This window comes from Phycodurus eques, chromosome 2, assembly GCF_024500275.1.
Source record: "Phycodurus eques isolate BA_2022a chromosome 2, UOR_Pequ_1.1, whole genome shotgun sequence".
Taxonomy (NCBI): domain Eukaryota; kingdom Metazoa; phylum Chordata; class Actinopteri; order Syngnathiformes; family Syngnathidae; genus Phycodurus; species Phycodurus eques.
This window is the reverse complement of record NC_084526.1, coordinates 43644082-43670313: the sequence shown is the minus strand read 5'-3', so window position 1 is coordinate 43670313 and position 26232 is coordinate 43644082. Positions and strand designations below refer to the sequence as shown.

Below are 26232 nucleotides of genomic sequence, written 5' to 3'. Positions count from 1 at the left end.
GCACACTGCTGATTGCAGACGCTGCTGCTTGCCACACTTTGGTTGGACAAACACTATTCATCATTTTGTTAGCAGTTTTACTCCCTCTTTTGTTTTGTTTTTTATTGCGCTGGACATAAAACTAAGCTTGAGAGGGGACTGAAAGAAAAAAGAGAGAACAGAGCAAAAACAAGAGAAAACAATCACAGCCTAACAAGAGCATATGACAGGAACAATAACATTACACAGGAGATGCACTATAAATATTACGTCATGTGAGGAAGGGACTTAACGAGTCGTAAATGCGGCAAAATAGGGCAAGACGGAAGAGCACAAGGCGCCGCCGGTGCGAGGTGGGAATGGCTCCACGGTGCCAAACACCCGCGTAATGAATTTGAAAGCCAATGAGGGGACAGTCCAGGAAGATAACAAAATCACAAGGGCAATTGGAGACTGGCCCCACACCTAGCAACTAAATCCCGTAGGTGTGTGAGTTGCCATGAGGACAGGTGCGGCCACCATGACTCTAATGGTCCAGGTTGATTCCAAGAAAGAAAGATGCTCATTTTACAAAAAACAGATATAATATTCTCTGAAAGTAAATGTCTTTTTTTGTACAGGCTACCCAGAGGAAACCTACCCTGAGTACGAAGTACCCAATCACAAACATGAATTTGACCGTGTGGCCCTGGAGGAGCCCGCCAACCAGCCCACTGCGGAGGCCCTCGCAGAGCGAATGGAGCAAGAGGAGGAAGAGGTTATGGCAAGGAAGTTATCCATAGTACAAGAGGAGGATGAAGATGAGGATGTGGGAGATGTGGAGGAAGAAGAAGAGGAGGAGGAGGAAGAAGAAGAGGAGGGGGAGGAGGAGGCAGAAGCTGAGAAAAGACTTTTGCTACTTCCACTTGCTGTCCCAGGATGCTACAAATACAAAGCACGAAAGATTAGGTCTGCAGATACACAATGAGCTGCAAGGTCATCGTAAAGAGGGGAGGAAGCGTATTAGCTTTAACGACCAAAGGGATGTGTTTCACTACCCGAAAGAAGATACCTGCGAAGGACAGGTGGAGAAGGGGGAGGAAGGAGAAGAAGATGAGGAGGAGGATGTGAATGAAGATGATGGAGCAGAGGTGGAAGAAGAGGAGGAGGAGGCTGATGAGGAAGATCCCGTGACCGAAGCGGAGAGACTTCAGTTTAGTAGCGCAGAATGTCCCAACCCTGAGGAAGAAGCAGAGGAGGAGGAAGAAGCGGCGTATTTGTCAACGTTAGCATCCGCGCAGAGCGACAGTAAAGTTCACGTAGACATTCGCAAAGAGGTCAGCGGGCTGAGGATGCGAAACAGGAGAGAGACGTAAAGAATTTCCCTTCAAAGTAGTCTGAGCTCTCGTCTATTCAGCATTTTTTAAATGGATACACTCGTGCATGTATGAAGTTTTAGTCTATTGACCAGTTGAGATTACGATCCTTTTTTACGAGATCCTTTTTACTGTCAATGCGAAGAGGTTTTTAATCATCTCTTTGAAGAGAGACGATAAAATAGGAGTTGGGGTTCGCGAAGATGGCTGGCAGATTAGGGGTTTAGGGGTTAGGGTTAGGGGACCTCCCGATCACCAACAAGACTCACTTTCCACCAATACCTCAAGGGTTATACTGTATGTATCTGTTTTACGTGTAGCGGAAGGGTAAATGGTACTTGGTAAGAACAAACTTTAGGATGTGAGGTCGGTTGTTAAGGATTGGTTAGGTTTGATGTGTTGGAAGGTTCGGGCAAGGGCGGGTTCTTCTTAAGATTTGGGTTAGGGTAAAGTGTGGACTTCGGTCGGATTAGTGAATTGGTTTTTCAGAACTTCGCTGTAAATCCAAATAAAAAATGTAGACAGGGGAATGGCTTTTCTCTTTCTGCCAGCAAGTCACTGTGACAACTAAAGATACACTTTGGTCGTCAAATTCAGAACTCAACATTTTACAGTAAAAATGTGACTCCAAAGTACCTTAACCGTACCGCTCAAACATTAATGTAGCCCTAACCATGACAAAACACAAACAATAGATGGTTCTGCATCAACCAGTATGGTTGCGTCTTTGTCCTTAACCACATCTGCATTGCAAAATTGTTTGGCTAAGTCTTTGTCTATGTACGTAAGAGTTCAGCTCTCTTGAAGCTTAAAATGATCATGGGCAGATGCTATTCGTTTGTCCAGTGCCAGGGATTCCATATGGAGGATTCACTTTTGAACGAGAGTCTCAACGTCGTTGAATTGGGGCCGACATCACAACTGTCTTGAGCAAGCACAACTACCCCCCAAAAAAGAGGGAAATAAAATAAGATGTGATATAACAAAAGCAAACACCATTCCGCACAAGTTGAACTCATGCACAAAGACAGCAGTTGCTAAATGTGCGGTCTGTGACCTCTAACACTAAAGCAACAGCTGCCTGGGACCGGAAATCGGGAATGATGCCCAACTAGTCCAAGGAAGTTGTTACATACCAACACAAGGTGGATTCACACAATTTAGTGATACCTAATTTTTTTTGTTTTTTAATTACTTTGACTGTGTTTGTCGACAATCTGAAACATCAAAAATCACCATCATGGACATTGAAGATTTGTCGTATTTCAGCAGTCTGTCAACTCCCCATTAAAATATTTCAACATCACGCCAATTCCACAGCAACAACACCCTTTATAATAAACCCGAGTGCCTTGATAGTCTTAGACCAAACAATTTCCTCGGGCACATTGAGAGATCTCTCAAAGTACTTTCGAGGGAACGCAGACCTTCGGTGCGCCATATAATATATATCCATTTAAAAGTAGTTTTTTGTTTTCAAGATGAAGTCATTTTTTTTTCAGTGCAGAACCCCCTAACTCTTAACATTCAAGCACCAAACCTAACTTTAAATTCTTAATTATGCTATTAAAACCTACCTTCATGATACGCTGTGAGCAATTTAAGAATATTTTAACAGAAGGCAAACGTAAACATACAGAGGTTTTTTTATTTGTTCACATTTTTTGTCACGTTCAAAGAGTGTCTATCCCATCATGTAAGTCTTACACGACATTCACTGTACGTCATCACGAGCACTAAAAACAGAAATTGAGAGAAGCAGGGGATCCTGAACATAATCTACTGAAAAGCAGACTTCACAGCAAGTATCAACAGTTTCAAAATAGAAGTCCAAAATATTTAGAACACAAAGTACAAGAATAGCACATCTGATAAACATTTCCTCATGATCCACAGTCACAATTGTGACACCAGAGATTGTTCTTTGCCTTCATTTTGCTGATTATTATTTTGGATTCGGATGGTACAAAATGTTGAGAAAGGATGTGTCATCCAGAAAGGAGCATCTGTGCGCAATTTCACTCTCGAAACAGGCTACCTTTTAGATGAGGGACATGGCCAACTGTCACATCAGGGGAGTATAAAAATATTTCAAAGATGCAAATATATGCAAGTGTTGAGGCTGTGACAAATCCATGCCCTCTCCAAGAGACATCAGAGGTTCTACTAAGCACAATGTTACATCAGAGTGAAATATAATGTGTCCTAAAGAAAAGAAAATCTTTTATTTGGGCTTCTTATTCATTTTGTTGTTTGAGTCGTTAAAACCAGCTCTGCGCCTGTCTACTGTTTAAGTGACCTCAAATGACCCCAGTGCGTGGAAAGCATATAGCAAGAACAGCCAAGAGCTCACTTGACAGCCAAAGCGCAACACTGTAGTCAGTGTTCAAAGGCACAAGAAACGACATACGTACGGCTATATCTCATCCACTACTGCCTTGAAATTAAAGTGCACCATTGTTCTATACATTCACACATGTGACCCAGTGACACGATATTGTACGGCACACGGCACAGCGGAGCACGCCTTTGCCCTGCTCACGTCCGATCGTTTTCTGTGGATAATTTGTCTGTGATGTGCTTGCAGCTCCGCAGAGCCAATACTGTCCAAAGAAGAATGTAATAAATACATAAATAACAAAATAAATAGTCGGTGACATGCATGTTATTTTGACTTTAGGAACGTATGACTATTCATGCTTGATTTTTTTTTAACCTTGGGTTATTTTCATGACAGAAACTGGACATAAAATTCAGCCAACTTCAAAAATGTACACATATGCAATTATTAGTCACAGATAAAGAATGTTAAACCTCTCTAGCTAGTATTTAAAGTAACAGTGGTTCTTTAGAATGTCCACCCACTCTAAAATGTTTACAAAACAAATTGATTAGATTTTTTTAAAAGAGGATTACTCTTTGTGCTTGAGGCCCTATATCGAGCATCTCTCCTGCCCCAGACACACACGCATCCACGCAGAACTTGAGACCCACAGAGCATCTTGGGATACGCAGGATTTCCGTGTTTTTTTGGAGTTGTCAGACCAGCCCGAGTTTTACATGAACAGCCCTTGATGAGCCCACTCTTGGACCAGTTGGCCATTAAACCTCAGGCTGCAGTCTATTCACAGGCTAACTTGCTGTCAAAGCTGGAGAGGGCGATGGCGAAGGCTTGAAGGCCACACATTGGGTAGTTATAGTCCATGGTGAAGACATCCTCTGCCACGCGACCAAACTGCATCACAATGTAGTCAGCTGAAACAATTGAACGATTTGCAAATTCAAGAAAAGGGATGCAAGATGTCATATTTACAAAGAAAAAACAAACTAACACATTCACTGCCATTGACGGCTTTACATGTCAAATGTCCATGTTAACTGGGAAGGCTGGCAGTGAATGAGTTCAGAATTATAGCAAACAATATCATTTGAGAAGTCTGTACATTTTCTGTGAGATATAACTGTAAATACGACTTATGAGGAGGGATGTCAGTATTTAGTAAACGTGACCTGGTCTGAGCCAAAACCTGAATCAAACGAAAATGTTTGAGATGCCAAAAAGAAATCTTAACATATTTTAGCCACTTCTAGAAGGAACAGTGAGTTAGTATCATCGGGCCAAGATGTCTGAGAAACTATGAGACACATCATTTAAGAAAGAATCACAGCGCAAATCTTAAAATGCTATTGCAATTTCATTTTAGAATGTTATGACTGTATTTATTTTCCCCAATGAGATGAAGTTATATGTGCTTGTAATTAAATGATTCTTTTGCTTTATAGTGAGGCATGATTACTCTATTTCACCTTAAGTTACCAAATACAGTATGGTTTCTTGCCCCATGATATTGTTTTTGTTTTTTGTTTTACATGATCTCCCTATGTGAAACTCACGGTCATTGTCGTGAATGATTTGGAAATTCTTGACAGAAGCCTGAGTGACTCTGCCGTGGAAGTTGAGCACATACGATTGTGTATCATCATTCCACACTGGAGTTTTGTTATGCAGTTCAATCACACTTTCTGTGTTCTTGTTCTGCCACCTTGCCAGCAATGACTCATGGTCCTACGACAGAAAAAGAAAATAATGCAGTTGAATCACCCAAACACCTCAGCACAATATATCAATGTGAATATTTTAGAGAAGGTTGAACTGATCAGCATGCGTGGATATTGAGAAACATACATTTCGTGGGCGAATCGACACTCTCTCATGGTCCATGTTCATTCCAGGTATGATGACACTCATTTTACGAGGTCCCTTAAATCCCAAGACATTAGTTTCCTAGGTTTAAAACACCAAAATGTATTAGGATTGCATATCTTTTTAACACAAAACAGATCACAACATATCAGCTAACATCCGTGTGAATTTGGAGCTTTGCTTTGCAGCACGTTTTTGGTGCCAACAGAGTAGAATGAAGCTCCCATCCATCCATCCATCCATTTTCTGAGCCGCTTCTCCTCACGCGGGTCGCGGGCGTGCTGCAGCCTATCCCAGCTATCATCGGGCAGGAGGCGGGGTACACCCTGAACTGGTTGCCAGCCAATCGCAGGGCACATAGAAACAAACAACCATTCGCACTCACAGTCACGCCTACGGGCAATTTAGAGTCTCCAATTCATGCGTGTTTTTGGGATGTGGGAGGAAAGCGGAGTGCCCGGAGAAAACCCACACAGGCACGGGGAGAACATGCAAACTCCACACTGGCGAGGCCGGGGATTGAACCCGGGTCCTCAGAACTGTGAGGCTGACGCTCTAACCAGTCGGCCAACGTGCCGCCAGAATGAAGCTCCCAATAAATGTTTTATAATCTCACTTTTCTGTCAATAACTAATTCACTTAGTCATCTCTTGTACCAGAATGTAAAAGAACGAGCCTGTTATTCACATACACACTGCACAATCTGCTCGCATCGCCAGAAGATTCTGTGCCTCTCTCACTCCCTCAGACAATCAACATTAAGTATCATAAATATAGTAGGAATGCCACAGCAGGCATTGGAGGTAAATTAAACCCACGTCTTAACTTTATAAGAGTCGTTGGCAGCGAGTGTGAGATGTCAGGAATATGGAGGCTTCCCGTCCCACGACAGAGCACCTCCAACTTTTGAGATGCCCTATTACGTACTGTCAGTTTTAGCTGCGTTCACTCCGTCAGTCGACTCGGTTTCTCACCGTGACTGCCATGGCAAATGATCAAACTTTAAAAAAATCTCCCCGGGCATGCACAGCAATCACAGCCTGTCATCTGCCAGGGGATTTACAGCTTTCTGACGGGCAGGACACAGCAGGTGAGGCTGGGGGAGGCCACATCATCCACACGCAGCATCAGCACTGGGGCACCTCAAGGTTGTGTCCTCTCCCCCCTGCTCTCCTCTCTCTGCACGAACGACTGCACCTCAACGCAACCGGCTGTCAAACTCCTGAAGTTTGCAGATGACCCCACTGTCATCGGCCTCATCAAGGACGAGTCTGCATATCGACAGGAAGTGGAGCAGCCGGAGCTGCGGTGCGGCCGGACACAACATGGAGCTGAACATAGCAACACTTAATTGCTCAGTGACTGTTTTTGTCAATGTCTTTCTGTCTCAAAAGAGTTCTCTGTCTGTTGTTGTACTAGAGCGGCTCCAACTACCGGAGACAAATTCCTTGTGTGTTTTTTGGACATACTTGGCAAAATAAAGATGATTCTGGTTCTGATGTGTACACATTCCTAGTCACCCCCCCATGTTGTCCCATGAACATGCCGTTTTGTCCGTGACCTGAATCGGGGCTGCCGGGGACATAGCGTAAACGTAGCATTCATTTGTTAGTTAGGAGGAATGCAAAAACAATGCGTTCTCCTTCGGGGATGGTTGCCACAGAAGAAGATGAATGCCGGATGCAAGATCAATGCCCTTGACAATTGGGATACAGAAATGTACAGCATTTTCAAAGTCAGAATCACTCTGCCATCATTGGGACCATGCACAGAATTCGGACTTAAAATGTTAGAATTGACAATCAAACGCAAGTAGGCTAAGGCACCCTGTGAAATCTCTGAATTTTCACTTTTGTCAACAGTTTGACAATGGCTGACATCTGTGCTCTACAGAATGCAGTTCTAACTGTCAGATGTGGTCGAATAAAACATTTAGGCCAACTGGAATCTGAAAATAAATTAGATGTCTGTCAGTAAGGTAAAAAAAGAAGAAAAAAATGAACTCACATAGCAAATGGCTGCAAGCTCTTGGCGCATATTGCAGGCTTCAAGGCTGCTGGTGGTCTTGATGGGGTTCAGACCACTGTCATATACAGTGAACTTGGTCCCCATGAGGTTTGACCTGCAATGCACTTAAACAGGTAAGTTGCTTACTGCTACTTTGAAGAAAGGTAAACACATTTCATCTGAAGACCTGAATACCTTGTAGCCTGAAATGTCATCAACAAGAGGCCTAAAATTCCCTGTTTGGCTCTGCACTTCATTCTTGGACCATCAATAGCAATAACATTGGATATTTATTCATATTCCTTGGTGCAGTATATGTAGGGCAGTGCAATATGACAAGCTAGCACACCAAAAATACATTTATCATCATAATGATGACATTGTGCGTGATGCCATAAAGTGCTTTATTCAAAGCGTTTCGATTTAATGGCTACAAAGAGCTCATTCGCATTATTCTATGCACTGTTGGGGTGAAGTGTCTTGTTGGCGTGACTGATGCTTTGACATGTAGATTATAAAAGGACACAATGTGGAAACCCAAAATTGAATGACCTTTAACCCTAACTGGTCTGGATAGGCATGATTGTGGCTTGAATAATGCAGAACCTGCAGAAGAGCTTCACCTTCCAACTTCCAATGGCTTTGTAACGAGCAAGATTTGACAGAGACCAGATCCTCCAGCTTGAGGTAAGTTTGCAATTTTACAGCGCACGCGCATACAAAAGCGCACGGCGGTTCTGTGACAGTATGAGAATCATCTTCAAATGAAATGTCACAATGATTATATGAAGCAAGGGTGTGACATTATGGAGGCGGAGCCAAGGTCTGTCGTCGCTGAATTTCGAAGACCTTACGAGGCATCAGCCTGTCTTTCTCTTCAATTGATTTCCTTTAACTTCAAATTCGTAACAGATGTTGGTTAATCCTCCACAGTAGTGTGCTTTTTAAATTTAATGTGAACATGTTGATTTCTATTGATTTTTATCTCTTGAAAGGTGACGTATTTGTGATATGACCACAAATATGTCAGAGACAGGTGAAAGCTTTATACAAATAATACAACTAAGTACAATGACTATAATTTCTGGTTATTTAAGATCAATGGATGGACAAGGAGACGGAGACCACAATGGTCCAAATCGTAAGTATCTGAAGCACATGATTTCTATTTCCACTTGGTATAAAGTAGCATAGTATCATCTACAAGCTTTAATTGTCTTACAGGCCACCATATTCATATTCCAACTGAAGATCAACCACCAAATGGAGACAATAATGACATGGAATTTATCTTCCTCTTGCATTTTATCATAAATCATCATATGAGGGTCTTTAGACAAAACCAAATTGGATTTGTCAATGAAAACATTGTGAATGTCCATATTGAAAATCACGCAGCTCATATTCACCAGGTGATTGAAGAAAATGAAGATGAATTGGACAATGATTTTGCAGATGAGGTTCAGATGGTCGTCAACCAGGTTATAGAGGCAGGAGAAGAAGAAGAAGAAGAAGAAGAAGAAGAACAAGAAGGAGAAGAACAAGAAGAAGAACAACAAGAAGAAGAACAACAAGAAGAACCTCAGCCAGGACCATCAAGATACAGATCGAGAGATGACGCTGAACAGGATGAGGAAACAAGAATTAGGAAATGTTCCAGGTGGTGGCATGAGTTTGACAACACTTCTGACAGCAGTGTGGACCTAGACAATGACGAAGAACCTCTGCTCGTTAGATATGAGGGAAGGTCAAGAGATCGTTCGGATTCAGCCGATACTGAATCGGTTAAATGTGTCCATGAACTTGTTAAAAACTGTAGCGATCTAGCCGAGGAAAGGGGTGGGTCCGCGGAGGGCGCAGACCTCAGTGGGCAAGCGGGAAAGACAAACTCTCTGCCTGGACCATCGCGGACTCGCTCGACAGATGAGGCTGGAAACCAGTTTGAGACAACAGGCCACAAATATTTCCAGTGGTGGCTTGGAGTTGAAGATACTGACTTAGATGTCGGTGAAAACCCTCCCCCTGGTGATTCTGAAAATAAGTCAAGAGATGACTTGAAGTCAGGAGATGAAAGGAGAGAGAATGATTTCAGATCGCAGGACGGCGTTTCATCGATGCCTAATTGTGTCCATCAGGTGGCACGAAGCATTCAAGATATTGATCTGGCTGAGGAGGGGCAAGCTTCCGTGGAGGACGGAAGTTGCAGTGCACAAGAGGCAGAAGAACATTCTGGACCATCAAAGATGAGGTGAGGACTGACATTAATTTGTCTGTAAGTTTTCATGGTAAAAGATTGAATAACTTAAATATTTTAAACACTACCCTCTGCTCGATGGATCTCGCAGCTCTAGGAAAATCGTCATGCCTAAGGGGGGAGCTTCCAAGGAGGCCGAAAGGGTTAGTGATCGAGAGGCGATGGATGACCTGCTCCCGGCGGAGTGGTGGACAGAAAACAGTGGCTAAGGAAGATAGAGGTAGAATAAAAGGAGTTTCACTACTTCAGGACAGTCAACAGCACTTCCAAGCTGCCACTTGAGTCTAAAGGATTCTTTGAAAGAGATTAGACCTTGTGGAGATGAGGTCAAGGCATTTCATCATGCAGCACAAGGTGCCATTGTGACTGGGAGAGGTGTTCAGACTGGGACGCTCATCATTTAAGATTAAAAGAGGCCGGACCTTGTCGTGCTGCGTTATTATACAGCAAAGACAACTGATAGTCAATGTGTGTCGGGTCCCGATTCTTTATCCATTGTAGATCAATGTTTTATACGTCAGTCACTTTTGTAGCAATCTAATCAATAGAGAATGGTTACTCACATATTTTTGTGATTTCAAATGTAGCCCTTTATCGGGCAACGTGCCATTTTTGGGTAAGTAAACTGGGTGTTAAAAATGGAACCTGCACACTTCACGACGAGGAAGGAGGATTTCAATGAAGAACTATGCTGAGAATAATGAACAACTGTTGAATGTAAATGATAAAATAATAATGTATACTTATTAGGAAATATCTCTAAAAGTCTCAGCATTTTAATGCACTACAACGACTGTCTATGGTTGATATTTGGAGTCCGCAATATTTGCCCTGGGGTTACCTTAGTCGGTTTTAACAATGAAACTACAAATCTCTGGAGTTTGATCACAATGACACACATTGTATCTCCCCGTACATGGTCGGCTATCAAAACAACACACGAAATTCGGATATGCGAAGGCGTAAATTGATTTATTCCAATAAATTTGAAGGATACAAATTTGTGACAACCGTGAACATTTAAGCCGCTACTGTGTTGGTACAGTTTTGGAGACCGGTGTTCGTTGTCATGACTGCAAAGATTTTAAAAAAGGCACAAGGATGTCGAGAAAAGGTATACACAACTGAAATGATGAATTTGTTTTTAAAACTGATAATGAAGAACTTATACTACAATGATGAATGATGTTTTATGTACAGTAGGATGAATTGGGAGTACATATCAACGTACAGAGCAAGGCTTTATTGCATCGTCGCACTTCTAGCGACATCATCGTGTCGCTTAAATGCCATGCAGCTGGGATCACATGTCTGTTTTTTTTTTGAAATGATAGAACTCCATAATGCACAGTGGATGTAAACCAGTCGCCACACCGCTGGTCTTTTTATACCACTAATGTGGCCTATAAACTGTAAAACTCAACTGAAACAAAACCCAACTTGTTTTTGAGAGGCGAAGTAGAAATAAACAACTGCTATAATGTGGTTGCACAAGTGAGCACATCCTCTTAGAATTAGGATGTTGCTGTGTTTGGACTTCTATTAAACACGAGTTTGAATTTGATTCGTTATTTTTGCAGCCACATTCCAGTTATAAGAGGCAACCACATTACTTCAGTTATTTTTACTTCCCCTCTTTCAAAAAGATGACTTTCTTCTTTCTTTCAGTTAAGTTGTACAGGGTTATTGACCACATAATGGTGGAAAAAGTTCAATTATTTATCTTGGTCTCATTTTTCATATTTAAGGTATTGAGACCATAGATGTACACCCGTCTGCAGAATGATTAGGCAAGTAAGTATTTTGACCAGATCCCTTTTAGGCACATTTCCTCGCTCTTAGCTGGATAAACCTGATTGCTTAATGGATTTAAGGATAGCAGGTACGGTGTATTTGTGTAAGGAGTGTGGCCTAAGGAGATCAACATCTTATATGAAGGTGAGCGTGATTATTAGGCAACTTTTCTTTACGCAAAATAGGGCCAAAAAAAAAAAAAAAAGAGATTTAACTTGACTCTGAAAAGTCAAAACAAAAAGAATACCTTAAGCTATTGGGGCGTCATCACAGAGCCGTCAAACGTTTTGTTGCGAAGTCAACAGGGTCGCAGGAAACGTGTTGTGAGAAAAAAAAAACTGCCAAGGATTTGAGAAGAATCGAGCATGAAGCTACCAGGAAGGCATTCTCTTCAAGTTCTGTCAGTTCTGGAATAGGTTGAAGTACAAGCTCTTCAGTGTTCAGCGTCATGGCCAAGGTAAGAAAAGCTGGAAAAAGCCTACCAGTGAACAAGACACATAAGCTGAAACGTGTCGACTGGGCCAAGAAATATCTGGAGGCCGATTTCTCAAAAGGTTTCATGGACTGACGGGATGGAAGGAGAGTGGTGATTAATAAAGAGAATCCTCAAAAATGAGACTTGCCCAATCATTCTGCACACGGTGTAAATATAAATATTGATCTAAATGACTGCTCACAATGACGACAGCACACACGAGACTTACCTCAGTTTACCGATGAAGCTTTCTCCACCTCGGGACAGATCAGTGGGATCAATGGAGATGAGGTAATTGGAAGTTTTACTCTTTTTTCTCTTCCTGCCTGCTAACAGGAACACCTGTGACAAAACAAAAGTAGAATACAATGTCAACTAACGGTAAAACTGTGCTTTAACGTGGCTCGTTGTCAGAACATTGAACAGCGCACGGTCCGTCGTCCTCACCTTCTTGCCATCTTCTCGCTCCAAGTGCAGATAGTAGGTGGGGTACATGCCTCTGTCCATGCCTTTCTTATCCCGGGTGATTCTGCACTTCACTCTGACTCCCTGCGGTGCAGGTCGCAAGGAAAACTCTTCAAGGTCGTCCACATCAATGGCAGGTTCAGTGACAGGTGGAGTTGGCGCTGATGCAACCTCCTGTAGCGGGGGGGATATATGTATCAAGGGTGAGACTCCTATTCAGACATGAGAGTTTGAGTCATAAATTCATTTCCTTTCATGAGAAAAGAAACAATGGATCAGATCGTCCCTCGGGATTGACAATGAGCGGGTACATCATCCAAAATGAATCTGATAACGATGCAAGGGCTTCCGAGTGGCGCTTGTTCTTGTTTAAGACACACAACAGCAGATGGGAGTGTTGTGCGCTGGGAGTGGAAAAGCTGGGGAAAAAATGTTCAGCAAAACAATCTGGAAGAGGCAAAAATATAATCATAATCATTTTTCCAAACAGGCCATGCAAGTTGAGAAAAACTTTTACATGTTGATGATAATGTAGCCAATTTAGGACAAATGAACAGGTAACGTAAATCTTAAGGGATCATGTGCCATGAGCCGGTCACCCGAATTGTAATACGCTATGTGTCGCAAAGTCTAAACTGTCATCTGTGAAGCTACTTTTCACCATTTTTTTTCTCTCGTGGGAAAACAACAAGTCGTGTGACTCAGACAAAAGGGGGCAGTATAGTACATAGAGACATACCACGTATCGATTAGATTACCTAGATACCGAGATTTGTTGATGAATCACTGAAGAAGCCCCTCGCAACTGAGCTGCAATAATATTGTCGTTTTTCGTAAACAACAAAAAAAAAGAAAGAGAATAAAGAATATGAGTATTTTTGCATGCGCTGCCTGCATACGTTACTCCCGATTTCGTTCACATATCAGTTGCCTCAAACATTTGCAGTTACTGCTGCTTCGTTTTACAATCCATTTCAACTGGAAGTGGTACAAAACAGTTTTAAGATTGTTTTATTTTTTTTTCACTATCTGCCAAACTGCAGCTTGTTTTGAAGTTTGTTGCACTGTTCTGGCACTGAAATTGACACTGTTGCTCACAACTCAAGAGCAAAAGAAAATCAGCCAAGCCACAGCTCGTATTACAACAAAAATGTAACTCGGCTCACTCATAAGACGAGCTACAGCTCTATATTTAAATTTAGAGTTGCCTACCATCACACAACCTTTATGTAGAGCTGTCTGTGAAAGGTCTTCCAATAAAAAAGAAAACAAATCAATTCTCCTTCCAACTCTGTGCAGTATCTCGGCCATCCAAATTGGAATGAGATGTATAATGCAAATTTATTGCACACAATGATGGGGAAAAAAATGTAATAATGATCTGATTTTCTGAGAAAGAAAAAAAAAGCACAAATACTGCAACACCGCTTTATGGCCTGAAAATGTCCTTTTTACCTTGCATGACTTCTTGCTGGTGGCGGAGCCCGGTCTTGTGTTATTGTTGAGCTGTGAGGAAGTGGAACTAATTTCATCGTCGTCATCTTCTTCTTCATCGAAGTTCATACTGCTGGATATGCCTGGACAGACAAAACAAGGTCTTACTGGATGACCATTTCCTTTCTCGAGTTTGTTGTAAAAGAGGCTTCAGCGATGTCCATGAGAAACCAACGGCACCTTTTTTGAGCATGGTCACCCGAAGGTCCTGCTTGCTCTGCGACGGAGTGCAGCTCGTGACCGGCTCGGCCTCGCCGTCCTCCGACGAGGGGTGACCCACTGTTAAGATTTGGATCTGGCCGTCCTCTAACTGGCAGGCCGGGCTGTCCATCCCTGCTGTGCCACAAGAAACAACAAGGCGCACCTGAACGCGTGCTGTTACATTGCGCTTAGAAAAACGCTCACGCTTAACTGCGGAGGTCACGTGACTTGACCCGAGCGATTTTAGGACTTGTGACTTGCTTGGCTAAAACCTACGCGAGACTCATCGCCTTGACTTGAAACGAGTCCTTCTTTTTTCCAGTTGACTTTCAACTGTGTATTTGTTTTGCTTTTGAAATGAGCATATTTTTTTGTCCGGGGCAAAAACAACAGCACGTGACTTGGCTTGCCGCGCTCACTCCTTGCACTTGCGCCCGCCCCCTGCCTTTCTCATCCAATCGCAGATCACAAATTCGCTGTCTCCCTAACTGTTGAAACTTCCGAAACTCTTTATAGCATTTCACTTCCAACTGCAGAGGTGTTACAAAACAAATGATGCATTTAATCAATGTAATTCTCCATCAGCCAGGTAAGATTCACGTTTCATGTTTTTATTAACCGTGAAAAACATTTATTCACTCCCTTATGCCGTGACTGATCAAGATTGTATGATCCGACTCGTGACTTTCTTAACACCAAGTTAACTTGCCTGAAATGTGCTGGCAACTTTTTTTCAACAGTCGTTGGGCCTTGCTCAAAACGTGAAGGTTAAGTCTAGAGACTTACCATTTGTACTTACTTTATGTGCGCTACTCCCACCTCTGCCTAAATGCGAGATGACTGAGTCAGACACGAAATGTTTACTGTAAAGTTACCAGTTCTTGTCGGTGTTATCGAAATCAAATCGAGGCTTGCAGGCAAACCTCTGGGTTGTTTTCGAGGTGTCAATGAATCATTTGTATGAAATAAGAAAATTGCTTCTCCACTGGTGGAGCGACACACTCTCAGTAAGCCAATGATTGGTCGTCACTATTTGCTTTTATTTGAATTATTTTTAACATTTAAAAAGTGTCTTTTACTGGACTTTTGATTTAGATTTTTTTAATCACTGTGTATTGTCCATCTTCCCCCCCCCCCTGTTCTGTTCTGTTCTGCAGTTTTGTCTCTTGTTTGGACTCGGGCCCTGTCGGGTAATCCTACAAGCATGCGGGTGGTTCATCTTAAATTGTGACTGTTTCTGACTTGCTTTTTTTTTTTCTCACGGGACTGACCTTTGTGCTTCCCTTTCCTCTCCTTTTTGTCACTGCCCGCCTGAGGAGTGGAGCTGGCCGACGCTCTCCCCTTTTTTGCTGAGCGCGGCGGCGGCGGCGGGTCTGTTTTCACCTTCACCTCCTCCTGCTTGGCTTCTTCCACTGAACACAGACAGAGGTCACCAGAGAACTAGCAGGTAGGATGCATGCAAAAGTAAGAAGTCATATAATACTGAGAACACTATACATACACCAGGTAGTCTTGCACAATCTAATGAGATCCAAATTGAATTTTTTACTGCAGTTCGTCGTACTCATTACTGTTAGGTTGTCAAGTGCACCGAATGACAAAGCTAGTGAGATGCATTTCTGTGTCAAATGCTTCAAATGAATTGAAAGAGAAGAGAAAATAAATGAAGGATTTCATACAAGGTGACAGGTTGTCAGAAGATTCATGTGACTTTTGGGCGTGTAGATAAGGTTATGATTTTCCGACTGTGCAGAATATTAACCAGCAGTGTGACAATAGATTTTCTCCTGGCTCATGAGCCCTCGGAGGTGGAAATTACATTTGTGCTCTGATTTTTGTGTTTCGCCACAGAAACTCCCCCCCCAAAAAAAAAAAAACATTTTAAGACTCATTTGAGCAAAATAGTTTAGTGAGGTCAAGTGAAAAGCACTTAGAGGAAAAAAAACTCTTTGAGAAAACAAAACGCAAGACAATAAAATCCTTTGGCGGAACTCTTGATATGCACATTCAGTGTATAAATAATGTCGCCATCAAACGCTTGCGAGTCTTAACGTTGCGTCGAAGGATGTGACTTTGCGATCCAATCAGAGTGAAGCTCATTTACACGTCGCATAATAATGAGAAATATGTAGTAGTATTGTAAATGTTCATTTATCCACTTCATTAGTCTTATGTTTTTGTATGTTAAGCTATAGTTATTCTCTATTCTCTAAAATGCATTTTTGCTTGATATTTCTGGGTGCCTGGAACAGATTCATTTGATTTATATTATTTCCGATAGGAATCATTGCTTTGGATTTTGTATGATTTGGTTTCAGGCAGACGTTGTGAAACGGATTCATTCCAAAAAAAAAAAACCAAGGTTCCACTGTATTTTTTTGTTTTTATTAGACTGGGCTTTGGCCGGAGCACAAAAACAGCAAATAAGTAAGTTTGTTGACAAAGAGCAGAAGCTGTGCAAATATGCAGGGAAACACTGGATATTTTGTATATGATCGTTATCGTGTTGCTAGGCAACAATTCCATCGGTCTGGCTGGTCACTACACTGGTAGCCTCAAAGCTTTGTAAAAGATTCTGTATTTTTGGGTACTCCTTGAAAACGTTCTCCCAAAAGGTTGTCCCAATAGAGTAGATGAGTATAGATTGGACTTGAAAAGACACAAATGGACTCCTCCTCTTTCCGTGTGTTCAGGGGTGGCCGTTGCAACTAACCGTGGTAGATAGTGCTGCTGTTACTGCTGAGGTAGGATTCCACCAACGGAGCCTGCTCCTCGCTCTGTTTGGTGCGCCGGGCGCGAGATCGCCCGTCCACGTTGGACTGGACCATCAGAGGTTCTTGACGCTTCTTCTTCTGCTTTTGCTCGAGCAGCACTCGCTGTGCACGGCGGACACATGAAGCAATATCGTGAGCGACGCATGACACAGAGATCTACGGAGATGTAGATCGGGTTGGGACGCACGAGGCGGAAGGACGGTATCGTTTGTGGATAGCGCGCCATTCATCTGGACGCCTACGTGCGCGGCTTCCAGCCAGAGCTCATCAAATATTCAAAGCTTCTATTAATGGACAATTCAGTGAAGAGCATGAGAGCGCTCCGACTGTGTCGACATTGTCAGGTTGGCGACGTGCCCTTAAGTGAGGCCACATTTGCTTGCTGCGCGCAGGAAAGTGTGAATTATACACTGAAGTCAACCATTCATCCAAATATAGGATCTTCATAATCACTGAGCGTATTGAACCATGCAGCTCGCATAACGTACGGCGGAAAGGAGAGGAACGCCGATACTGTTCTGCCCGCCTTTGAAATGTTCGGTACAAATTCAGTGGCTATTTAAAGTCTACACACCCCATTTCAAATGCTGGGGGGTTTTTTTTTTGGGTGACGTAAACAAATGAGACCAAGATCGATCATTTCAAAGCATTTCCCACCATTAATGTGACCTACAACCAATACGGCTCAGTTGAATTTTGTTTTATCTTTTCGAGAGGGGAAGTCAAAACAACTTCAATAATGTGACTGCGCAAGTGTGCACACCCTCTTGTAACTGGCTTGTGGTTATGTTTCGAATTATATTACACCCAAAAACCTGGCATTTCATTTAGCATCAAATCATATGTAGTTTTTGAATGAAGTCTTTGAATCTGAACGGGACAGGTGCAAAAAAAAAAAGAGAAGGAAAAAAATGCTTCAGATGAGCATTATTAGCATAATACTGAAGTAGAATTTGTCATGGGGGGAAAACAAAGTCAATACTGTTACAGAGTTCATGAAACTGATTTCTTAACAGGTCTTTTTAAAAAAAAATGTGATCATCCAGTTTGTCCGGCATTGAGAGTATCAAACCGATGAGTCGGTAGCACTTTCAGCAGCTGACCTTTCACGGCACAGCGGGAGGCGGTGTCGGGATAAAAGAGATGTTCTCGCCGACAGTGTCAACATGTTCCTCGACTGCACTGATTCGCGGCCGGGGTGCCGTGGCACACTGTGTGCCCTGGGAGATTACAAGGAGATTGTGGGGGCATGGAAAATCATCCACTTTCACTTCGTTTGTCAGAAAATTCTTGATTGCCCATCCATTTTCTGAGCCGCTTCTCCCCACGCGGGTCCCAACCCAGCCATCTTCGGGCGTGAGGCGGGGTACGCCCTGGATTGGTCGCCCGCCAAACGCAGGGCACACATAAACACACATTCACACCTACGGGCAATTTAGAGTCTTCAAGTAACGCACCATGCATGTTTTTGGGATGCGGGAGGAAAGCGCAGTGCCCGGAGAAAAGCCACGCAGGCACGGGGAGAACATGCAAACGCCGCACAGGCGGGGCCGGGGATTGAACCCGGGTCCTCAGAACTGCGAGGCTGACGCTCTAACCACCGTTCCGCCTTTATTGATTATCAATTATATATGTATATTTGATCATCTATCTCGGCCAGCACTGAAAGGCAACAATTAAATGCTTCTACCAGATGGCAGACGGTAAAATAAATCTGTGTGCGCCGTAGCTGTTGCCAACATAAAGAATAAGTTGAGGCTTCCGGCGCGTATATTAGCTCCGATTTCACACTGATTAAGTCCATTTGTGAGTACGTGAAGATGAGAGCAACATTATTTTGGTGTTTTGGTCTGCTGCTGCTGTTTTGACACGTTAAATTAGAGCTTTGGCTCAATAGAGGGTGGAGAGCACTGCTCTATTCGAAAAAACAAAACAAAGAAAGATTCACCTGCCGATCAAGCTTCTGCTGTCGGAGGTTGGTGCCCTCGTCGTCTAAAGTGCTGCAAAGAGAAGACACGAGAAAATACTGAACAAATATATGTAACATTTTACAAGGCTCAACACTTAGTTATGTCATTACGCTTTGCAGATTGTTGATACGTGAAACCTTGTGGTGGTCAGTTAAATATAGATGATTTTTTTTTTTGTACCTGATTTAAATGTTAAATGCAATCGTATTACATTCCAATTCTCCACACGGCGGTGGATAACTGGATCAAATTTGTCGCTACTTTCAATGAACTGACCGATTCTGGAAACAGCATTGGCAAGCACGCTACCTAGATGTAAAATCTCAGCTCGTTACCTCGGCCGGGTCTCCATGGCAACAAGTGCTCCTGCAGAATAAGTTCAGTTTCAGACGATGACGTCAAACCCTGTTAATAGGGGCACTGCTGCCCAGTCAAACAAATGAACAACTCTGACTATCGTGCCAAGATATTTGCACGTCAGGGACTTTTTTTGGTGCACATATTTAGTTCATTCATTCATTTTCTGTCCCACTTTGGAATGTGGGAGGGAGCCAGAATACCCTAAGAAAACCCACACAAGCACAAGGCAGAAAATGCAAACCGCACAGAGAAAGGAACGAGAACCTTTGCGCTGTGACGCAGACCGAACCACATGCGCAAATTGCGTCACGCCAGTGCCCCGCTCCCTGCATCGCTCTTAGTCATCTTCTTCTTAGGCTGTATATCGCCCACATACTATGTCACGCAGAGCTTTTACAATAACTATGGTCCCCACACATAAAAATAGCAAAAAACAATCATAGATTGTTTGCTAAAAGTCTTGGGCTAGTCGCTGTTTTTGTGCTCAGGCCAAAGCAATACGCTCCTACTTTGCCACCAGCTTGTGGAATCTTGGTTTTATTTCATTGAGTGTTTTTTGTTTTGTATTTGAGATGTCCTGTCCTCGAATGCACCTTGTGCATAGTCAAAAGTGAAACACAAAGCATGTTTCGGTTTCTCTCCCGATGCAGCTGCTAATAGCAAAGGTGAGTTTACTGACGTTTGTGTAACGTGCTGGTGGCCATGTTGGTTTGCCCATGTGTGACGTTACTGAGGCTAGTATGCTAGCTAACACTACTGATGAGCCTCAAGTGAAGGTGGTTTGTTTATGTTGAATAATTGAACTCGTGAATACAGTGGTTTATGTAACATGGGTTCGTGATCGTGCGCATGCTAGATGCATGGTGTTGATTCTTCATGATTCTCTACGTTTTTCCGCCAAATTGGGGCACCTATACACTCAAACCCGCTTTTGGGGGGGGGGGGGCATCAATTTTCACAGATTTGTGCTCATCGCTGCAGGGCTCGGACAGCAGGGCGCGAATAGCAGGGGTTGAGCCCTGCCACGACTAGCAGAAATCTGCTAGCAAATGACACTCCCCTAAAAAAAAAAAAAAAAAAAAAAGGTTTCTTTTATGTAAGATGCCAGCAAATCACAACTTTTGTCTAAATGAAGCTCCTCAACTCACTGCAACATAGTTCCTTGGCACCAGAGGCCAAAAAACAGCTAATAGTTTTGCAGTACAGGGAGTTCACTGCACTGCCCAATCCCGATACTATCATCTCATTGATTTATATGAAAAAGATCTTGTTTCACACAGTCTCTTTACAGCAAATGCTTATAATTTCCATCTAATCAAGGTTACGCTTTGTCGTTTTATGAAAGCGGGCGCAGGGTGTTGTGTCCCTTTTTATTTCAAGCCACATGAAAATGAGAACGCAACTAACGGGAACATATGGACAACAGCGTCCGTCAGGCGAGGTTCGATTTGTCATAAGGTGTGCGGCTCGTAAAGCGCATTTGGGATTCGGATCTGATACGTCATAATGACTCACGGTGTCTCGCCGATATTGCAACAGAGAGTATCTGCTGCTGCTGCTGCCGTGACTTTTGGGCGACAGTATGATGACAAATCACAGAGGACTCGCTGCAGCGATGACTGTACGAGCGGCTTGGCCCGCAAGCGGCTGCACAATGTCAAGCGCATATCTGATTGGCCGTCATTAAATGCATTTTGTGAGTTTTGCCTCGACGAGCAGAGTGTTCTTCCCAACACAACTGGGTAATATCCTAGTCTCTGCAAACACCGGTATTGACTTCAAACTTATCTGACTTGATGGCGCTATGTACACGGACTTAATGTCATTGGTCCAAGCAAATGTTTAAAGGTCACTGTAGCACAAGCAACGAGGATAAAATGAGATTCTGAATGATTTCAAAGATGGCTGCAACAATAACGTTTACATTTATGCAGCATATGTCAGCAAGTGAAGAATAATCTTTTCAAATCTGAAAATAAACTTTTAGGGCAAGAATGTTGTATAATTACAAACAAATTAATTCGGGGGGGTAAATAACGCATTTGAATCGCATTTTGTGTTCAAACAACATGGAACCTTAGTCAGTTCATGATTTCCCGGTACACCGGTTACACTGACGCACACGTCAGAGCTCGGCTACCAAATGAGCTAGATCGAACGGCTTTGCTTGGACTAATGGGAGGCAAATTTTATTTGTAAAAAAAAAATAAGCGTGGATTTGTGCAAATTGTGCCAAAAGGAGTTTTCATACCACTGAAGCAATTCAACACAACTTTATGATCCAACGTTTCAGCTGCCACAGCAGAGTAACAGGCAATTCTGTTTAAAAAAAAAAAAAAAAAGAAAGAAACTGTCCTAAAATGGCACCAGAACTTTAGGTCTTAGCCAGGGATATTTTCTATTGGTTGTTCTACTGTTTTGTACTGAAAATCCAATGAAAGGCATTTTTCCAGAGTTAACAATATTCCCGTCTGTGTCAATGACTTGATTCTCCTTCACTGAAATCCCTTTAAACGACTAGAAAATATTGGTGTCCAATTCAAAATGTGATTAATCATCCTTCCATTCAACCCTTTTCTCTGCCGCCGTGCCGACTGGTTACCACGTGTAAACATATCCATGTAAAATGTATTTAGAAATAAATTTCTAAAAATCACCTTCCAAGGTTGATTTTTTGGTCTGTTTTTATTTGCTAATTTAATTCATGAATTGAGTACACTATATGCTTTTTCCATTGAAAGTACTTTCTTGTACACATTCTGTAAAATCTCACCAGTGCAGCTATTTCAAACTCCCTCGACGCTTTATACAGCGATGATATCGAAAGGCAGTTTGTCATGAGTCTCAAACAATTGTATTCCGATCATACACTCGACAGGTCGAGACATCCAAAGTGACAGCGGATTGTCGAGCGGGGAATAGCGCGTCCGCCCGCAGCGCCGCAGTCCCTTCGATTGCCACGAGCGAGGCCCGCACGGATGCGATCCAAAAAAAAAAAAAGAAAGTATTTGTCTCCCGCTCAGACAAACAAAGCCCTTCATGCGTGCAATCAGTTATTAAGTGTGTGAATAGGGATCCAACCCGCAGACAAGGCCTGAAACAGAGCTGTTCCCATGGAGGTTCAACATCTCATTAGGCTGGAGAGTCTCGTCCTGCAACCCACAGATGGTGAGTAGTGCAGGGGCCTTTGTAAATCTGTCAAGGTTAATCCTCTGGGTCCCCTGAAAGGCGCTGTACAATACACGCTATTATTATTGTTATTACTATTATTATTACACAGCACCACAAACTGTGGTCATCTTGAGACACTGCTACAAATAATTGTGCATAGTTGTCGACTAAAATCCCTTTATATTAAACCATGTTGCTGTTTAGGACAAATATTATTGCAATGCGCTTAATTGAGATTCATTAATTACAAAGCCTTTTTTTTTTTAATCAAGTCCCATTCCTAATATATATATATATGTATATATATATATATATATATACATATATATACATATATATATAAAAACCCTGAAAAATGGCTCGATGAGCTATTTTTGCTGTCATCATCATATTTTTCCAAACAGAGGTATTGTACTTTTAATTGCATTAAAAATGAACAAGGAACTGAAGAAACAAGGGTGGTCTCGTAATTTCTTCCATGAACATATATATAAAAAAGGAGTAAATTATTCATTTTCAGACCAAAAGGTTCCAGTTTTCTTTCCAAACCGTTCAGCTCATTTGTCACTTTTGCAGCCTCCTTCGTTCAATACCAAGTCTGTTGGCACGTGGTGACATTTCGAAACAAATCCGCAGTTTTTCAACGCATGAAAGTCCCCCGTTTGAGTCTGCAGCAAAAAGGACAAATCAATAAGCACGCCTAGTACTGTTTAATAATGTTCATAGCGCAAGGAATGAAAAATTACTCGGAAGGGAATTTATCAGTTGAATGCTGCTCAAACTGACCTTGAAGCTGAAGAGCTTATTCAGTGCGAGTACAGCGACAACCTAGGTCGTCTTTTTTTTAAATGACAGTTTATTCAATTCAACAGATCCATCCATTTTCTGTACCGCTTATCCGAAGCCTAATGAAAAAACAAAAATACAAAATGGACATATGCCAGTCACACCCACCGGGCTGTACAAGGCGCTAATGGTGCGGTGCCCCTGGACACAGCGCCAAACACGCACTCAGGAAACTCTCCAAAAATAGCACTAGTGGGCTTGCGAAACAAGTTTATTTACAGAGCCGCTGCTCTGTATTAAATATGAGATACAAACCGAAAAGCAAGGGAAACTGTTGAATCCATAACACAATTCAATTGTTAGAATGGGCAACCTCCCTGTAGAACCTTCAGACTTCATACGTGAAGTCTTTTTCAAATCACTCCTCTGATTCCTGCTGTCCAAGTTCGGTTCCCTCAGAAGAGAGAAAAAAAGGGAATCTCGAGATTCCCGCGAGTCTAACGCTACCTGAGGTGTGTGAGTACTGAATGTGCTCGTGTGACGTGTCGCTTGCACTTCCACAAAATCAGCACACTGCATATCTCGAATGAGTTGAGGGATGAAGCGCTCTCAGAAGCAAATGTATTTTTAATGGGATGAGACAAACTGTTTATTGTGAAAGCAAAGACCTCTCTGCCACCCGTCTGCTCAATTTCCCTCTCAGCGTTTCATTTTAGAGACCGGAAATGACAAACTTCTTTCATATGAATTTGCTGCTTCCATTGACCCTCTTCTCGTTCTGTATTTTTGGTTTTTGTTTTGTTTTGTTTTGTTTTTTACTTTTGATCAATACGAACAAAAATTCCACAAATTGAAAGCAAAAATGTAAAGTGTACTTAAAGGACAACTCGAAGATCATTTTATGCCAGAGAATTTGCAACGGTGACCTTAATCACCTTCTTAGGAGGTCCATAATATTGGTGGACACAAAGTGTCAATTTCAAAACCATAATGACTCAAACTGGACTTTGAAGTGTTCCGAATTTACATTGGTTGATTTGGCCTCATAAGCTTCTAAACCTCTTTGTCTACTAAGTGCATGCTTATTTCTTTGTCACTTTAAAGAAAATAACACTTTATAACTAAAATATCCATTTTTATTATGAGGATATTAAGAACGGATTATTTCAAGATATACACAAAGGGCAGATGCACGTAAGTAAGCTTAAAGTTCAGCGGCGATTTGGCAGTTACAATAGTGCTGATTAGCAAATCTTATTTAGATCAGGAAAATGTAAATAAATGATCATAAAAAAACAAAAAATAGGCTCTAAAAAAATAAAGGTGCTTCAGAGGTTTTATATTAATAGCACTCCAGGTTCTCTATAGCACTATTGTACACCACTGAGGATCTTTATTATCCATACATTGTTCATATTTCTATATAGTAGGCTACCCATGATTCCATATAGCATGACGAAGTTCTTTTTTTCTTTGATATCAAAGACCCAATGGCTTCTCATTTGTTACTACTGTGTGTACGTGTATATGGAACCAGTAAGAATGGGTGCTGAATAGTACTTGCGCTATGCGTACAAGCCAAATCACCGCATAAGAGCACTGTTACGTGGCCATGATGGGTTCCCCGCACTTCATCTGGCCTCCGTTAGGACCTCCTCTCCTTGTCGTACCTGCTTGTTGCAGCACCTGGTAGAGAGGATTTAGACGAGTGGTGAGGAAGTGTTTTCTTTTAACGTACACGGCACCTGGCACCGAGTGGGTGGTGAGGCTTCTTTGCCTTCTTTTTTTAGGGGGGGGTGGGGGGGGGGGGTATTTTCGTGATCACAGGTAGCCAAAATTATTTGCTGTTTCTTTTGTTAACACAGATTTCTGTCTTTTCTTAGGTTATGGGGACAGCATTGGATATGACAACCTGAGCTTTGGCTTGGTCCGGTGCTGACCCCATTTAGTTTCCTTTTGGTCGGCAGTCCCTTTTTGTTTGTCGATTTGAATTTACTCTTGTTTGTGCAAAAATTAAACTTGTGGTATTTTGGCCTCACACTTTGTGTGTGTGTGTGTGTGTATGTGTGTCTGCCATCCTTCGTATGTTCTCGTGCCGAGGAGGCCGTATCAGTACTGTAGAAGCTTTTTATTTTTAGAGTCTGAACTAGATTAACCTCAATTTGGGCCGCAATATGAATTCTTATTGTCGTATTGTTTAAGAAAAAAACGTCAGCGCAATGAGATCCAAAACAAGCCGTACCCAAAAAAAAGTTAGTTTTACCTTATTTAAAAAGATGAGGCACAACATATTAAGAACCTCAGTATGACGACTTCAGTTTTTACATCACTACAAATTACAACCACTGTAGTAAATATGAAATTAAATCAGTCCATAGTGACCATTATTACCTTTTTTGTATTAAATCTCATGAGATTGTGTAGGTGTACCTAATCTTGTGGCGGTGAAAGGATTTGAATCTTTCTACTCGACATGTCTCCAGTGATGCAAACTAGATGGTTACACTCGTTTCGATCACTCTGTGAAAGCATAACGGAACCTGCCTGCTTTGCCTTTACGCGCATGTACACCACTGCGAGAAATAAATAAAGCCTGAGCCCACTTGCATTACCTACCTGTAGGGAATCCAATCGGAGGTGTGCTTGGAGCTCATTCTGTCTCGATCACCGCTGCCGCTGCGAGGCTGGCGGCCTGCAACAGCACCACGGCAAAGTGGCTAAGTGGTCAGAGGACAGGATTCAAACGGCGAGAGCCCACATAGTCCGATCATCACTGCTCCTCGTATCCCCAAGCCTTCGCTCGTACGTCTTCTCGACTCTCAATCCACGCGGGCGCCCGCTCTCGTTAAGCGACGGACGGCGTGCACGTGAAATTAGCCGTTTTCTTGTCCTCCCGTGTATGTGTGTGTGCAATTTGCAGGCAAAGCCTCTCCTCTGCTCACA

The 26232-nt window shown here is 42.4% G+C and overlaps 3 protein-coding genes across 5 annotated transcripts in view; 2 read left to right on the top strand and 1 right to left on the bottom strand.

The window, feature by feature from the left end:
- Positions 1–4532, top strand: part of ric3a (RIC3 acetylcholine receptor chaperone a) — an 8451-nt gene extending 3919 nt beyond the window's left edge. Inside the window, 2 exon segments of the mRNA XM_061670922.1 lie at positions 600–889; positions 891–4532. Of these exon segments, the coding sequence (XP_061526906.1) occupies positions 600–889; positions 891–1334 (734 nt within the window). The 3' untranslated portion in view covers positions 1335–4532.
- Positions 2982–26232, bottom strand: tub (TUB bipartite transcription factor). Of its 2 annotated transcripts, none has more exons than XM_061670919.1 (12): positions 25906–26232; positions 18951–19002; positions 16942–17104; positions 15500–15640; positions 14208–14363; positions 13989–14110; positions 12516–12707; positions 12298–12410; positions 7546–7660; positions 5521–5619; positions 5229–5400; positions 2982–4589 (listed from the first exon to the last, which is right to left on the bottom strand). In XM_061670919.1, the coding sequence occupies exons 1-12, from the start codon at positions 25941–25943 to the stop codon at positions 4456–4458; spliced, it is 1497 nt and encodes a 498-aa protein (XP_061526903.1). In that variant the 5' UTR covers positions 25944–26232; the 3' UTR covers positions 2982–4455. The 2 variants fall into 2 exon arrangements, with proteins under 2 accessions (XP_061526903.1, XP_061526904.1); XM_061670920.1 differs by having other exon boundaries at positions 14208–14360.
- Positions 8021–10799, top strand: LOC133399367 (histone acetyltransferase KAT6B-like). 2 transcript variants are annotated; one of them, XM_061670924.1, is made up of 4 exons: positions 8021–8232; positions 8643–8686; positions 8770–9793; positions 9891–10799. In XM_061670924.1, exons 2-4 carry the CDS (start codon positions 8647–8649, stop codon positions 10006–10008), a joined length of 1182 nt encoding a protein of 393 aa, XP_061526908.1. In that variant the 5' UTR covers positions 8021–8232; positions 8643–8646; the 3' UTR covers positions 10009–10799. The 2 variants fall into 2 exon arrangements, with proteins under 2 accessions (XP_061526908.1, XP_061526907.1); XM_061670923.1 differs by lacking the exon at positions 8021–8232 and having other exon boundaries at positions 8495–8686.

What these genes read in the sequence shown, in the direction of transcription:
- tub (XM_061670919.1), bottom strand. Translation starts at nt 25,943, where the DNA reads ATGAGCTCCAAGCACACCTCCGATTGGATTCCCTACAG. An exon ending in GGTGACCATGCTCAAAAAAG is followed by an intron (nt 14,111 to 14,207) that starts GTGCCGTTGGTT and finishes TTGTCTGTCCAG; the next exon opens with GCATATCCAGCAGTATGAAC. An exon ending in CCAGCAAGAAGTCATGCAAG is followed by an intron (nt 12,708 to 13,988) that starts GTAAAAAGGACA and finishes CCCCCGCTACAG; the next exon opens with GAGGTTGCATCAGCGCCAAC.
- LOC133399367 (XM_061670923.1), top strand. Translation starts at nt 8,557, where the DNA reads ATGACCACAAATATGTCAGAGACAGGTGAAAGCTTTATACAAATAATA. An exon ending in AGACCACAATGGTCCAAATC is followed by an intron (nt 8,687 to 8,769) that starts GTAAGTATCTGA and finishes ATTGTCTTACAG; the next exon opens with GCCACCATATTCATATTCCA. An exon ending in TCTGGACCATCAAAGATGAG is followed by an intron (nt 9,794 to 9,890) that starts GTGAGGACTGAC and finishes TGGATCTCGCAG; the next exon opens with CTCTAGGAAAATCGTCATGC.